At 38.8% G+C, this 16043-nt stretch overlaps 1 protein-coding gene across 4 annotated transcripts in view; it reads right to left on the bottom strand.

Moving 5' to 3' along the window:
* The window catches only part of dnm3a (dynamin 3a), a 61642-nt gene extending 45845 nt beyond the window's left edge, over window positions 1-15797 (bottom strand). For 2 of the 4 annotated variants that reach the window (XM_017688800.2, XM_017688814.2), the window contains exons 1-6: window positions 15349-15797; window positions 14784-15047; window positions 6334-6407; window positions 2623-2772; window positions 1855-2058; window positions 846-944 (exon numbers count right to left, since the gene is read on the bottom strand). In XM_017688800.2, coding sequence (XP_017544289.1) covers window positions 846-944; window positions 1855-2058; window positions 2623-2772; window positions 6334-6407; window positions 14784-14944 — 688 coding nt within the window. In that variant the 5' untranslated portion in view covers window positions 14945-15047; window positions 15349-15797. Of the gene's footprint in view, window positions 1-845; window positions 945-1854; window positions 2059-2622; window positions 2773-6333; window positions 6408-14783; window positions 15048-15332 lie in introns of all 4 variants that reach the window. The other 2 variants (XM_037537419.1, XM_037537420.1) reach the window with 2 other exon arrangements.
* Window positions 15798-16043: the final 246 nt, after the last annotated feature.

Genomic DNA, 16043 nt, shown 5'->3' with positions numbered 1-16043 from the left:
CAAAAACAATGAACCAAGGCATGTTTTGTACTGGAGTTACGAGGCTAAAGCAATCATGTTGAGTTTTTAAGTAATTCTGAATAAGCTTGCTTATGTGGTTTGTAGTACTGTATGACATGCTGTTATGTATAAAAGTGGACCACTGCTATTTTTAGCTATGCCACATAATTTTGTCAGTTTTTTTTATCACAGTATCTATAGTCAGAGAGCATCCAACTACCATTTTAGGAGTTAAGACAAAAGTAAGAGCATATGAGTAAAACAGAGAGGGTATTTTACACTAATCTGCATGAAAAACAGGGGAGTAAAATTAGGTATTTCTGATCCCGTGCGGTCAGTGAACTACACACGTGTGAATGTATGAATGTATCTGTATCTATGAGGATGTGTGTTAGTGTGTGTCTAATGCATTAAAGCGCCAGCAGGAAGCATGAAGGCCCTGCACCTGGCCTTGCTTTAGCTGTTGCTGAGAGCATGGTCTGCAGCTAGTACTGCTTGGCAGCAGCTCAGGTCCTATAGGCCAGTTCTGGCTGTAACCCAAAACTCTGGGGCAGTGGGACTATTGAGTCCAGGCTTGGCAACAGTATCATTTCAACTGCATGACCTCATACTGACACTTAGAGTCAAAGTTTTCACACAGCACAGCATTTTAATATGATGACATAAGAGCAGAGCATTTGCTGAGTAGAACTGTGCTGCCTTTGACTTAAAACTATACACTAGTTTTGTGTACTGTTACACAGTTTTTTTGTAATGTAGTGAAATCCAATCATCCCAAGTCCTTGTTAGTATATAGCATAAGTGGACAGCTTGAGGCCGAAATAGGCTGACTAAATACAGCATACCTCTACGTAAGGGCAGTAACCTGTTCTCCAGCACATCCTTGGCATCTGTGCCCTCATCCATCAGGTCCAGCTTAGTGATGACACCAATAGTGCGCTGACCTGAGACATAGGAAGAGAACATCATTAATCCTTTTAACACCATGTTTACTATTCAGCAATTAATCTCAAGGCTTACTCCATGTTCATTATTCAATAAAGACTGCGATTTATTGTGTAACTACTATGAAAGTAATATGTATGCAATGTATTTATGAAAGAAATGCTGTCTCATAAGGGGTCAAAGGAGAATTTGCCCAATCTTTAAATTTTTTTTTGTTGCAGAAATCAATGGTTGAAATATAAGTAAAGTCACTCAGACTGATTTTATGTGAAATTGTTCACTGTAGGGAACAATACCTGATTTTCTTTACAGTGGTGCTGATAGGAACAAGGGGTCATGATATCTACAACATAAATATAGCTACTTTATGTACAATTCAAAACAACAACTGAAGAAGCATGTGTTTTGAGATGTCATATTTACTGGTAACAATGGTAGAATAGTGGTAAATATAAAAACATGTACTGTTTTGCTTCACAACACCCTTCATGCACCAAGAAGACATAAAAAAAAGTTTTAGGCCAAAACTTTATCTTAAAACAATGTCTCAGGAACCAGGCAATGTACATCATAACCATTTCATGTTATACCTTACTGTGAGGTAGTGTCCAGTTCCTATCACCACTGTTGTGAATAATTCTAACTTGGTAAGTCCACTCTGAATGACTGTTTACATCTTATCCTTCTAATTATGCAAAAAGTTTGACAATTCAGCGGAATTTTCTTTTAAAGCAAAGAGAAGGAAAACCGAAAATACAAAAAGAGAAATGTAAGAAGAGCATACAAGAAAAGGCCTGGAGAAAGACTGGATGGGAAGATACTAGATCTGTCTCAGTATTTTCTTTTAAGTGGCACAAATGTAGCCCAGAGCACTATAATCCACTCCACAGTCCCCCCATACCCCCTCACCCTGTGGGTCAACGTCTTTGGCCAGTTTGAGGGCATCGGAGTTGGCCAGGTCCATGTTGGCTGGTGTGACGGCCAGGATGAGGCAGTTCTCACGGCAGATGAACTGCATGATCATGTCTCTGATCTGGTACTCAATGTCTGGAGGCTGATCCCCCACTGGAACTTTAGTGATGCCCGGCAGGTCTATCAGAGTCAGATTTAGCACTGGGAGGCAGAAAGAACAAGAGCAAAAAGAAAAAGTTAACCCTGGTAAGGGGTTCTTTTCTGACTGATACATATTACAGCAACCTTCTTCACATCTCTCCACAATATGAACTTCATAGCAACGGAAGACTAACTCAGCATGTCATTGTGGTTATAAACACATACCACATTATTACAAACAACAACTACCAAATGTAAGGTAGAACATTGTTGATGATAAACTAGCTATCTTGTTTAGCTAGAGTGTTATAATCATTTGCAACTTCAGTCTAAATATATGAATTTCCTTTTGCCATTAAGTCAATGAACTTAAAGGGCAGTAAAATTAGCTGCTAAATTAGCTGTTTGGCTAAGCACTGCTGCACATATCAAAAATATAGATCTAGGGACTTGTCTGCTAACTAAACTATGACCCTCCAAACCTACCTTACAATTTGTCCTAATCAATTTGTTATTGGCAATGTAATTATGAAGTGGCTTAAATGAAACATACAGTTTTGAAAAAAAGTGCAGCCTAGAAAGTGTAATATTGAGAAATGACAGCAGACAAAATGATGATCATACCATTTGGTGAACAAACGCGTAGACTGATAGGAATGGAGGAGATGCCCTTATTGGCTCCTGTAACTCTGTCTGTCTCTGTTTCAATCTCCCGACGCACCTCATCAAAGTTTGTAATCTTCTTTCCTTTACAGTGCAGGAATTCTGCATATTCTACAGAAAGAGACGTGCGTGACAGGAAGAGGTAAGGTAAAATTTGGAGGGAGGATGAGAAAGACAGATTAAGACATGTAAATAAACTGAGTGCATAAAATTTTAGAGATAAACAGTTTACAAAAATCATGTTTCTTCAAGATTTTGTAGATCTTTCTGTAGAAGTACAGAAGATGCAAGCACATGGATAATGCCCTGGGAGACACTGCCCTCCAGTGGTCGATGAACATGTTATGAGTGTGTATGTTACGTCCTGTGTGTAGCATTGAGGACCTTACATTATGCACATCTTTGTCCTTTTCCTCATCTAGCACTGATTCAACTCATTACTTAATTAGCAAACTCCTTGTGAGTGTCCACTGTAGCAAAATCAGGATAACACAAACATATGTAGAGCAAACGTGCTGGACTGGGAACCACTGTGTTAAAACATACAGAACCTGTACAAAATCTTAAGCAAATTAAGAAACTTTTATGCAAAGCTAATTATCTGGGCAGTAAGCATTCAGTTGCTCAAAAAAGATGAGCATTAGAATAAAAACAAATAAATACAAACATTAATGCAATCATTTTGATTTTACATCCATCTTGATCTTTAAATCAGTGTGTTAGCTAAATGGTTTCCAAGCATCCCCTTAAAGCATCCCAGAAGTTACCATACACCTCTACACCTGCTTCAGCTGATTAAAACTTCATTAAATTCAATAATATGTCCTGGTGATGGAATTGTATGAATCCATGCAATGACTAGAGTTAATCAAATAGTTATCAGTATTTTTTTTTAAACAACACATTTTGCTATTGCATTTATATATTGTATATCTAATATATCTATTTATATAGCATACTTTCAAGCTTAACTGTTTTAAACAACAAAATGCTTCTTTTTACTATTTTCATGTTTCCTTTAAGCTCTGTACCTAATAACACTGAAGCAGTGTATTTACACAATTACTAACCTTACAGTTTTAAACAAATTTCCTGGCTTGCCTTGGCTGAATTTGTATATGTATGTCTAAGTGTCTGCGCTGTAAAGGACTGGCAACCTGTCTAGATGATGAATGGCCTACAGGACAATTTCTATTCACCCCAAATCAAAAGATTTTTAAAGACAAAAAAGTGTGACAAGCTTTGAAAATAAATACATGTATATTAATATTGTCATTCACTTCATGTCAGAAACTGACTACAACTGTATGTTGTTGGTTGTTTTTTCTTTTTTCAGAGACTTGATTTTTGCCACTGAGGCATGCTTTAAAAAAAAAAAAAAAAAAATCACAGCTCATCAACACAGTGACAGTTTATAGCCCAAGTATATCTAGGTGTATCCTAGTCAATCCTAGTTCATGCTCTCTGTTGTTTTTTTGTTTTGCAGAATGGTATCCAAGGTGTGCATATTTTAGATATTGCTTAAAGAATAATTATAAATTCATTGTGGTTACTACTCAAGGAATCAATTTTCCTCCTCCTCCTCTATCTTCTTCCCAACAAAATCATTTGATGTGAAGGTTCCGTTACGATAACAATTGCATCTGTTTGTCTTTCCATCTGAAAAAACGCACTTGGTGTGAACAGATCATAAGACGCATACACAGTAATACAGATTCAGAACAGCACTCGTTTTCCCTTTTTTAATTCTTTAAGGGCCTATTGCATAAATATTTCTTGTATTTAATTTTTTTCCTTAAGATCCATTCCTAAATTTTGCCTGGTTTTATCCACCAAAATGGTCATAGTTACTTTTTACATTTTTTACATGAATATTTTCTAATCACTTTTCATTCCTTAAAATTAAACAGGCTGTTTTTATTACTGTGCTTTTAAGATTGATCTGCAATAAACAGTCTTTGTTCTATTTGGATGCCCTGTATCAGATATATGTACAACCTAATTTCCAAAAAAGTTTGGACGCTGTGTAAAATGTAATGAAAAACAGAATGCAATAATGTACATATCATTGAAACACACTCACACACACACACACAAACATCCATATATATATATATATATGGATGTTTAAATTGTTTGTTGAAAATATATAAATATATATACCTATTTTGCCTCTGGTGGCAACAACATGTCGCAAAAAAGTTGGAACGAGGCAACAAAAGACTAGCAAAGTTGTGTAATGCTAATAAATCCACCTGATAGTTATTTGGCAACAGTACAGTAATATGACTGGGTATAAAAAGAGCATCCCAGAGAGTCTTTCAGAAGTGAAGATGAGGAGGGTTTCAGCACTCTGTTAAAAAACTGTGCAGGCAAATATAGTTTTCTCAACATAAAAGAGCAAAGAACTTGGGAATTTCATCAGCTACTATACATCATATCATTAAATGATTCAATCCATAGAAATCTCTATGCAAGAGACCCAATGTTGGCTGTTCGTGATCTTTGGGCCTTCAGCTGGCACTGCATTAAAAACAGACACAATTCTGTAGTGGAAATCATTACATGGGCTCAGGAACACTTCTGAAAAACACTGTCTGTGAACAAAGCTCATCACTGCATCCACAAATGCAAGTTAAAACTCTGCCATGCAAAGATGAAACCGTCCATCTTAAACGAGCGCAGAATTGACTGAGGTGAAGTGGAAAAGTGTCCAGTGCCCTGATGAATCAAAATTTTAATTGTTTTTGGAAATCATGGACACTGTGTCCTCCAGTCTAAAAACCACCCAGCTTGTTATCAGCGCAGAGTTCAAAAGCCGGCATCTGTGATGTCATGAGGGTGAATTAGTGTACATGGTATGGGTGACTTGCACATCTGTGAAGGCACCATTAATGCTGAACGACTTATGCAAGTAATGGTAACATATGCTGCAATGCAGACGACGTCTTTTTCAAGGAAGGCCTTTTAGCAAGACAATGTCAAACCACATTCTGCATGTATTACAACAGCATGGCTCCATATTAAAAAAGTCTGGGTGCTAAACTGGCCTTCCTGCACTCCAGACCTGTCAACACTGAAAATACTAGAAATTATGAAACGAAAAATCAAAGAAAGAAGACCCTGAACTGTTGAACAGCTGAAATCTCATATCAAGCAAGAACAGCAAAACATTTCACCAATTGGTGTCCTCAGTTCCCAAACACTTAGAGTGTTGTTTAAAGAACAGGTAAAGAAACAGTGAATCATGCCCCTGTCCCAATTTTTTGGAACATGTTGCTGACATTAAATTCAAAATGGGCATATATTTTTCAAACAAAATTAAAATCTTGTCTTTGTACTATTTTCAAGGGAATATAGGGTTTAAATGATTTGCACATCATTGCATTCTGTTTTAATAATATTTTGCACGGCATCCCAACTTTTTTGGTAATGGGGCTGTAAATGAGTTGGTTCAGAAATAATTCATTCAAAACAGGCTGCTTTTGCAGGATAGGTTCCATATATGTACTGTATAGACTGGAAAATGAATGATTTGTTTAGAAGTGCACTATAATCACTAGCATTAAGGTTGAAGGAACTAAATATGTCATGCTGGACCCTATGTCACCTTTATACATCAAACCTAACTCTTGTGGACATACACTTCCAGTGCATTTGCATTTTACCTACCTGTGGTGGCATTGATTAACTGTAACACAAGTGGTCTTCGCGTAACAATCCCTGAGCCTCTCGGTAAGAAATCCCTTGGAAAAAGACAGATTACAGTCATTACAAACTCACAGATTAGCAGTATGGGTACCACACACTCACACGCATATATACATACACACATGGTGTCAGAATCGCTAGCACGCTTAGACAAGTCCAGCATTGGGTGACAAAGTGAAACCGTAACTCTCATACCTCCTCCAGCTAGATATTTAGGGCAGGTTTACACACAGCACTACTGGGGAGTCTGTAACCCTAAACGTAACACAGAGATCTATGGTTTTGGCAGCCATTAGTAACGTTTTTACATGGTGTATATTAGGTTAAGTACATAAAAAACAGTGGGTATGGCTGGGCAACCACCAGAAGGCAACAGCAAGGGGTCATCATCTGCAAATCAACAGCCAGCAAACCCCCGTCCTAGGGCAAAATTGGGACAATGTAGAATCCAAGGGCATGGCAAGGATATTCATACCAGGCATGTCTTGCCCCATTATGCCGGGCAATAAGCCAGACTTTTCTGGTATTAGAGAAAGCTATGAAGCCATCTAGGAAATCCCTGTAATGCTGTTCTCACAGGATGTTGGAACAACGCAAGGTCCAACATGTCATTTTCAGATCAGACTGTGACACCACCACTGTATTTCAGTGCACAGATGACTACGATTCCACAAACTGTCCATATGTAAAATTCTACATGTTCTCGGAGATTGCCTGTGCACAATTCTGAAAGACTGTTTCAAATTGATCAAACCATCGCTAAAAAGTGAGTCACATCACTTTGGCGTTTATCAAATGAGTCATACTAAATTCAGCATTTTGGTCACAATATACAGGGATATACAGGGTCAGGGATCATTTCCCTAAAAGCATCTCAGTGTTCAGATCAGCCTAGTAGAGACAATGTGATGCTCGCTTTACCATTTAAGAATAGTTTAATGTTTAACTATGTATGAAAAGATGCTTTCGCAAAAGGTTCCTTAATTCTAAATGTATTACGTGGCCGAATAAAGTGATTATATATATATATATATATATATATATATATATATATATATATATACACATACATACATACATACATACACACACATAATTTATTTATTTTTTGATTTGATAACAATGGGTTAAAGTGTTAAAGGCCACAAATCAAAGGCTCTGAATGCATCACTGTTGTTACTTTAGGTATCACAGAGTTAAAATCATACCTTCTCTCTCTGAGGCCCATCATACAAATGATTGTGGTTTCCAGCATACTGTTTTCCTTATAAAACTAAAAGCAATTCAAATAAGAAAAATGTGCAAAGTAAGCACTTTTGTACATGTCAGTGTTCAAACAGAGAGGGAAAAAACACAACAGGCCCCAGGCATGTGTGCTTTGTGCTCCAAGGCTCCATCTGAAACAAATATATAACAGATCTCTTGGCAAGTAAAGCGAATATTCAGAAGTCACAGTTATCCGCCTTGACAACAAAAGCAGGTTATAATTTAATCTTCATTTTTTTCTTACTCACAGCTTAATAATACAGGCAGATCAATTATGGTGGAGAAAGGCATTCAATCTTTCAATCATTTAGAATCAATTTCTACCACTGTGGTGTATGTTAATAGAAAAGGACATATCAGAAATTTTATTAAAATTAATGATGATGCACATCATAACATCTTATTTTGTGGAAAGATTAAACAGCCTTTTGTTTTGTAAGGCTGACTCAAATAATTTAAATACTTGAGTATTTATTTCTTACACGTGTATTCATTTATTTACCTAGTATTCGAAAGCTATCTAAAGGCCTTTAGATAGAACAATGATGGTTACTGGGAAATCTTACAAATAAATACAATAAATTGCTGGTTTAGCTGAATGTTTCATAAATTCATGCCAAGCATCCAAGTCACGTCTTCATCACAACATCACTTTCCATTTGATTACTGAAGCTAAAAGGGGCAAAGATGCCTATAAGAAATCACAAGTGGGAGCACTTTAAATTACTGGATGACAACAAAAATGCTTAGTTCAAAATCTGTGATAAGAGGTTCCTATACAACACTACAGAGGTGGGCGACATAGCAAAATGTAATATCTTGATACTTCAGAGCGTTTTTTACATGATGTGTCTTGATATTTATTTTTTCTGGCATGTGATTAGTTAGAACAGACAAAATAATGTCACATATTAAAAATATAAAAACTATGAATCTAATTAACTGTATGCAACATTTCACATACTGTGTTGCACTAAATCCAATTCAACATGGCTAATTTTACTGTTTTTAATCAAACCTGCAGATCAGAAGCGATTTTTAAGTTCTTATGATATTAACAATAAGCCCAGAAAAGAGTACTGTGACATACTATAATGTCATTTATCATGATAACAATAGTTATCGTCACATTTCCCCGCTTCACTATGGAGGCATGATGAGTGAAGACTCATCGATACCTGTCCAAGTACCAACACTAATCCGATCCCCACAACTCGGCTCCCTCACCACTACAGGTGGGAATATCATCTCTTTCTCTTCCTTTTCTAAACAAAAGATTTGACAGCAGGATTAAAGCTCGACAGCACAAACAGATACCCAGGAACAGAGAGTGTTTCTGTTGTGTCTTTCATTAGTTCATTACTTCTTAGATAGCAGGCTAGAGGTAAGTGTGGAGGAGAAGCTGCAGGGCTTTGCTGCAGAGATTCAGTTGATGATGCAAGAAACAGTGTGTAGCACTAAATCAGGAACACCACCCAAAATAGAGGGGGAACTCTCTCAGGAGCAGACCCAGTTAGAAACACCCAGAGAGGGAGACCAAGAGAGAGGCCAGCCTGCAGGTAAGAGCTCAGCCTGCACAGGTCAAGCTCACAACACCTTATAAAACAAACATATTTAGATCAAGAACCTGTACATAGTATTATCACCCATTCACTGGCAGACAGAAATGCAGGATCAGTCTTGCCTAATAGTTCAGTGTTCGGTGTATAGGCTGTGGAACTATGATGTTCTGGTTCACGTTGCCTGTTCAGCTAAATTTTTCAACTCCGGACTGCTGCACTCACATTCTTCCTCAACAATGTGACTTATTCTCAGCCTAAACTCCATTCATTCTCATCACTTACCCCTGACCTCAACTCCTCAGCCATGAACAATGCTCCTCTTGAGGCCACTGTACCCCTCTATCCTCCTCTTACACCAGTCTGTATGCACTCCCCCCCAACATCCTCTGCAGCAATCACGTTCTAACACTGACCCTAACCCTAAATCTCAGAACACATTGGCCCATTAGTTTGCTTTCCAAACCAGATTTTTATGGATATTTTACAGGCAAATTCATAAATAATAATGTTTGTTTGTTGAAGAATGTTGGGTTAGTCCTGTGTTTACCTGCTGCTAAGTGAGACAATAGAGGACTTGGATATAAAGGAGCTAGAAATTCAGATTCAGAGACAATAAGATTTTTTTTCATAACAGCTTTTCAACTGTCAAATGAATTGTCAGATATAATTGTCAATTTTCAATCATCATTTCACTGAAACTCGAGAAATTCACAAAGTCTTAAATCATATTAATATTGCAGCACTGATGCATAAAACATAGAGGTCTTGTCTACCATAAGTTCTCTTGGCACAGAAGTTTTTGTGTAAAAATATTTTATCTTAATGTCAATGTTTGGCTCAATTTTTGATTTTGCTATTTTGACGTTGTTTGGTGTTCAGGTCTACCAGTTAAACCTGAATTGCCATAATTAAGAAAAGCAGAATAAGTTGTTTTAACAACATGAGACTTTAAAAATCTGCAGAAATGTGCTATACACGTTAGACGTGCACTCATAAGCAGCTTTAAAGCAACAACAATGCCTTACTTAAATAAGTGCACAGAAACTTTTTCTTCTTCTGTAGGAAATCCACTCCTTCTTTGTTTCTCTCATCATGCCAACTCTCATCTTCTCCTGAGGCATCTACTCAACCATCTGATATCTGCAAGCTTCTCTGAGCAGTAGGCCTTTTCCTCAGCCTGGCAGGCAGAGTGCAGCACAGATGGCTCAGGGTGCTGCTTTTTCAAGACATTCATCTTTCATTGCTATGGCTACATGTACCAATTCTTTCTAATAACACAGCTCTAAATAGGCCACCATGTCACAGTTGGAATGAAGCAGGTTCATTCACATATGTAGGCCTAAGCATCACGGCACCACCCAGTTGAAACGTGGGGCTACACTTTTCTTCTTTACATATTAGGCAGAAATGTCATCCAGTTGATTGTCCATGCAATGCCAAATCTGATACAAAACAGAAAAGCGAGAGGGGCCTAAGAAGCATTCCTTTAACCGTGTGTGGATGTTGCAGCTGTGTAATCTATGGAGGGCTACAATAGCCATTTACTGCTGTTAACTATTTTAGATGCCTATATGGGTCATCAGATTCATACATTTGAACTGAAAAACAGTTCATTAAAGCATTTACAGTATATGCAAAAGTGTATTGTACTGGGCAAAAGTCAAAGACTACCCTTTATTTAATTAAATTCCATTAAAAAATACCTTTAAGTATAGTTTAATACAGTTGCATAAAGAAAGGGAAAGCCAAAGGGAAAAAAAAACAGGAGTTTTCAAGACAAAAATATTTTTTTCTAACAACCAAACTAACAACAAGGCCTCCTCAGACTTGGTAGACCACCTAAACTGGCACCATCAGATAAAGAGTATTTAAAGCTTTCATCTTTGAAAGAGAGGAGAAAATTAAACTCCACTCTTGCTTTACATCTGAAAACAGACGCTTCTATCCACTTTTTTACTATGAGTAGACAACTCGATACTATGAGTCTAAAAGGACATGTAACCTGACAATAAGTACACACCCATACTTTCTAAGCCACTTATCCTTCTGGGAAGCTGGAGCCTATCCCAGCGGTCAATGGGCGGAAGGCAGGAAACACCCTGGACAGGTCGCCAATCCATCGCACAGCAAACAGACATAAACTTTCATACACAATTAGGATGTCAAATTGGCCTCACTGCCTGTCTTTGGACTGCGGGAGGAAACCAGAGTACCCGGAGAAGCACACGCAAACTCCACACAGAAAGAACCCTGGCTGGGAATCGAACCCAGGCCCTTCTTGCTACATGGCAGTGGTACAGACTGCGCCACCGCACCGCCGTGACAATAAGTAATTACTAAGAAATACGCAAATCAAAGAAGGTGCTGGTGTTGTCGAAACAATGGACAGGGCACCCCAAGTCCACACCTCAGCATCATTAACTGGGATTACCTGAATTGTAAGAAGCAGAAAACTCAACCAATTTCTAATACTGAACTTTATGGAAGTTTGTGGCAGTGCAGAAAAATATCTCTAAGCAAAAGCAAGTCTCCCAAAAGTAAAGCAAGTTGATAAAAACTGACAAAAAGCATTAACAATTGGAAATTTCAAAAAATGAAGGGTGGTTTCTGACTTATGCAGGGCACTATATTTCTTTGTACTATAACCCAGGCATGTGCAAGGAATAACAAATGCACTGGTTGACCGAGATGAATATCCTTTAAAACAAATGAATAATGCTGAAATTATTTGTTTTTTTGCTTTGTACACTGGCTGTAACTATTACAGTTAAACTGCAGAATGGACTTCTACAAGCTTGTTTCTTCATTTCTCCAGCTCATCATAACTACCATGCCCTTCTATCTGTATCAGTTCCCTGTTTCAAAATTGCATTCAGAAGAACATGTTTTCCAGTGATGCTGAAACAATTAGGTCATGTGTTGAAAGGCTCTCATTCAGGACCAGCTGGCAGTAGTGATAGTCTGTATCCATGTAGCAGCAGACTACATAGTAGACATTACAGTGCTATGCTTTTTATTCTCTAGTTTGTAGCTGGGCTGCTATTTCATTCGAACCATAGTACTTTGTCTTTTCAATGTTTTGCTTATCTTCCCGTGTAAAGCATGACATCTAAGTGGAATATAAAAAATAAAGATTATTATTACTTTAACAGAGTTACAAGATGACTTTCTTGAACAAAGATAAATTCACAGGGCTCTGGATGCACAACACTGTTCTATTGTGTAGCTCTATTACTCTGCAGAACACAGACTGAACCGCGTCTGCAAACATGCGTCATATCTGCCACACGACTCTACAGATGACCAGCAAGACCTGAGCACACACCTCATGATCTGACCAGACAAAGATAAGACTTCAGCTTCTGTTCTGCATCAGACAAACATGGTCAACTCCATCAGCCAAGCTCCACTTCACTGCCCATTGTGAAATGATACGCACTAAGTATGGCAAACAATAGGCTGGCGTTCACTAACAATCACCGTTTCCTGTAGACAGGCTTAAACCTTCAGCGAGGAAACTTGTTTGGCAAGAGAGCGTCTTCCGCAGAGCTGCTGTATTCCCTCTCAAAGCAAGGTAACATGGTGTTATTTTAAGGTACGACCATAAACTTACATACAAAGCAACAGTCCTTTCTTTCCTCATTCTTGTATGTTTGTCATATTATTCCTTTTCTTAATCTTTACATACACAATTAATGCATCATAATTACTGAGTATCTTTCACAAAAAAGAAGAATATGTGACAAAGATGTATATTTTTTTAAATATATCATCATGACCTCTCTTTTTGACACAGATCAAGCCAAGTCATGGAAGAACTTTCAATTAAGAATCCTGAAGGACAGGCTGTTTTAGCCCAAAACTGGGTTAAAGGGACACTCCAGCCAAAATGAAAAATGCAACCAACGCGGCATCTGGATACATGACTACTTGCATCTACAGTGTCACAGTAGTAATTTTTCCCCCATTACCTGGTGAACTCAGAAGGAAGATAGCTAACATTACTGCTTTCAAATCGTAACTGTCTTCAAATCATGACACTGGAGCGAATGGATTAGTTGAACAACAGAAATTATTTTATATATATATATATATATGTCATTTCTGTTTAAGATATATAAGGTATCCATATGGTTATATAGATACTTTATCTCAGTTTGGCTTCTTTTCTACGAAAGGGTCAAAATCTTGTCTCTGGTGACCATTTTGTGCTGGATAAGAACAGAAGTCAGTTCCACTAATTCTAGCTTGGTTGTATTTATTAGCCTATAGATCAGTGGTAAGGCTAACTGTGAAAACTGGTTGACACCACAGGGATTCTCAAAAGTTGTATGACGTATTTGCATAATACATGCTGGGTACTGCAGTGAGTGATGAATGAAAACAGTCTCAAAAACACCTATAAAAATTTACCCTAAAATAAATACCAATGAACAAACATTGTTTTTCATTTAGATGATAAAACACATGGATGCCAGAAGACCAACTAAATCAATTTTGGTTTATGCTGTCCCTGCATATTGTTCTATTCACACAACCATCTGTACGATCACTACAAAACTCATACCAGCTTTAAAACCTAGGCTCCTGCCCAGGGCTGAATTATATGATTAGATTTATTTATCATGACAAATTATGTCATAATATGCTTTGCTGAGCACATTGTGGCAATCGGCAGTACTTAAAGAACTTTGACTAACCAAGGTTCATTACAGATGGAGGCCTGTTTAATTTGATTTACTACAATGATAAAAATCATTTATTATCATCGCCACATTATTGTTACATGTGGCCGTACAGGTTCTATTGTCTGCTCCAATGCAATAAATCTCAGAAAAGTACTGAACTATTGTCAAGCATATCACACATCGCAAAAATGTCTTGAAGTTATCGTGATTTCATATTTTTCCCATATCGCCCACCTCTACTTCTACCTGTCTCGGATAAAAGGCGAACACCTTTATACTCTCACTCACCACTCCTCCTGACATTAGGGACAAGGTCAGAGCTTACTCCTTTCCTCTCTCTAACGTCCACTGAACATGAGGTGAATCCTCCCTCATTTTGCATGCCTCCCCAACATGGCCTTGGCACAACATTAGACGGAGGAAGAAGGAGGACTGCTGCAGACTACAGATGAGCACACGACTGTCTGCACCTGCTGTAGCCATACAGTAGCTCTACACTGCGCAAGCAGCAGACTGAACCGAGGCCGTTATCAGCCATTTAAAAAGCAAAGCGAGCAGTTTCAGATCCAGTAAAGTTCACTATATGTCCAAAGGCTTGCAGACACCTGTTATAACACTTCTCCTACAATTAAGGGTGTTAGCAGGAGTTTGTCCTCACTTTGCTCAGTAAAGGCTTTTCTATGGAAGCTGAAGCACTAAGGGGTGTCTGGACATTTTGGACGTACTGTGAGTAGGACAGGTCAAAGGACTAATTACACCTGTCTGAGCACTATGGAGTACCGTTACTCCACGAAGCAGAATGTCCTAGTCGGATAACTTAAACTTAAGCCTAAAGTCAAGCATGTCTCAAATGATGTGATGTTTCTGCTAAAGGAAACATCCCCTGGTCTCGTACCTGCCAACGAAGTTCTCGAGGACGGAACTCTTCCCTGCGCTCTGGCCACCGACCACGGCTATCTGAGGCAGGTCCAGATTGCAGCTCTGGCCGATGGCACTGAAAGCATCGTGGAGGCGGTTGACGAGCGGGATGAGGTCCTGCATGCCCCGGTTCCCCATGCTAACCGAGGACACAGATAAACGGGGGGTTTTGACCGAGACGATTAGTGTCCAACCTCCGTCCTCTCCTCTTGCGCCACCATTCAGAGTTTGAACTGTAAAACTAGACAAAGTCGAACAGATTAACGTTAAGTATCAATTTAAACAGTGAGTAAATCAGGGCAGCGTTACAGAGCGGCGGTTAAACCCCTCAGCACAGTAACGGCGCTGATTAGCGTCCGTTAGAGGCGTGTCCTGACAGGCTAGTCAGTGATGGACTGGCTAGCTTCTACAAATCATTAACTTAGCTTTAAGTTCTTAAATTGTGTCCAGAGAAGTAACTGAGAGTCGTTTTTGGTTAATTGAAGCGCTTAACGTGTTAAGCACGTCTTCAGAAATGCAAGCTAACCTGTTTGTTTTCCTACCTCGTGCTCTTCGACAAACGTCTCCCCGTCGCGTTTGGACTGTCACAGTTTGAGCAGAACCTGAGCTACTTCTGGACACGCAGACCACAAGTCAGCGGTCCCTCAGCCAGTGTACTTAGCTGTCCTGCTGTCTGCAGCCGTTGACATGAGGAACCGACACAAAGAGGTCCTTTAGGGGAAACCGTGGCCGGTGGCAGACTCTCCTCTGGTCTAGCTCGACTCAGCTCAGTTCTCCGAACCAACTTCTGTGTCCCACTCTCCTGACAGCTAACGGCTCGCCCGCGGCGGCGCATGCGCAAAGTGACACCAAGCCACTCCTCAGTGGAAAATACGAAGACCAATTTTATCGCTGGTTTCAAAAAGTCGACTTTGCAGTTGTAAACAGCCAGTATGAGTTCAGAGGGTGAGTGTCTAGAACTTCACGCTCAAGTTTCCCAGCCAAGTGGTGCGTAAAAGATCCGCCTTCCTTTCAGTGACAGGACGCAGGCAGCCCGATTCATCCAGTAAAAATAACACCGCTGGATTTTATGGCACGCTGCTTCTCGGGTTGCCAGGTTGACGACCATAGGTCTATTTAATAAGCTTTCTTTAAATAGTTACTATTAAATTATTCACAATTTTAAAATAATAATACCATCTGATTAAATGTTCTAAAGAGCCCATATCCTCTGGTTTTTATGCTATAAACACTCCTT

Source organism: Pygocentrus nattereri, chromosome 4, assembly GCF_015220715.1.
Source record: "Pygocentrus nattereri isolate fPygNat1 chromosome 4, fPygNat1.pri, whole genome shotgun sequence".
Taxonomy (NCBI): domain Eukaryota; kingdom Metazoa; phylum Chordata; class Actinopteri; order Characiformes; family Serrasalmidae; genus Pygocentrus; species Pygocentrus nattereri.
This window is presented reverse-complemented; position numbering and strand designations above follow the sequence as displayed.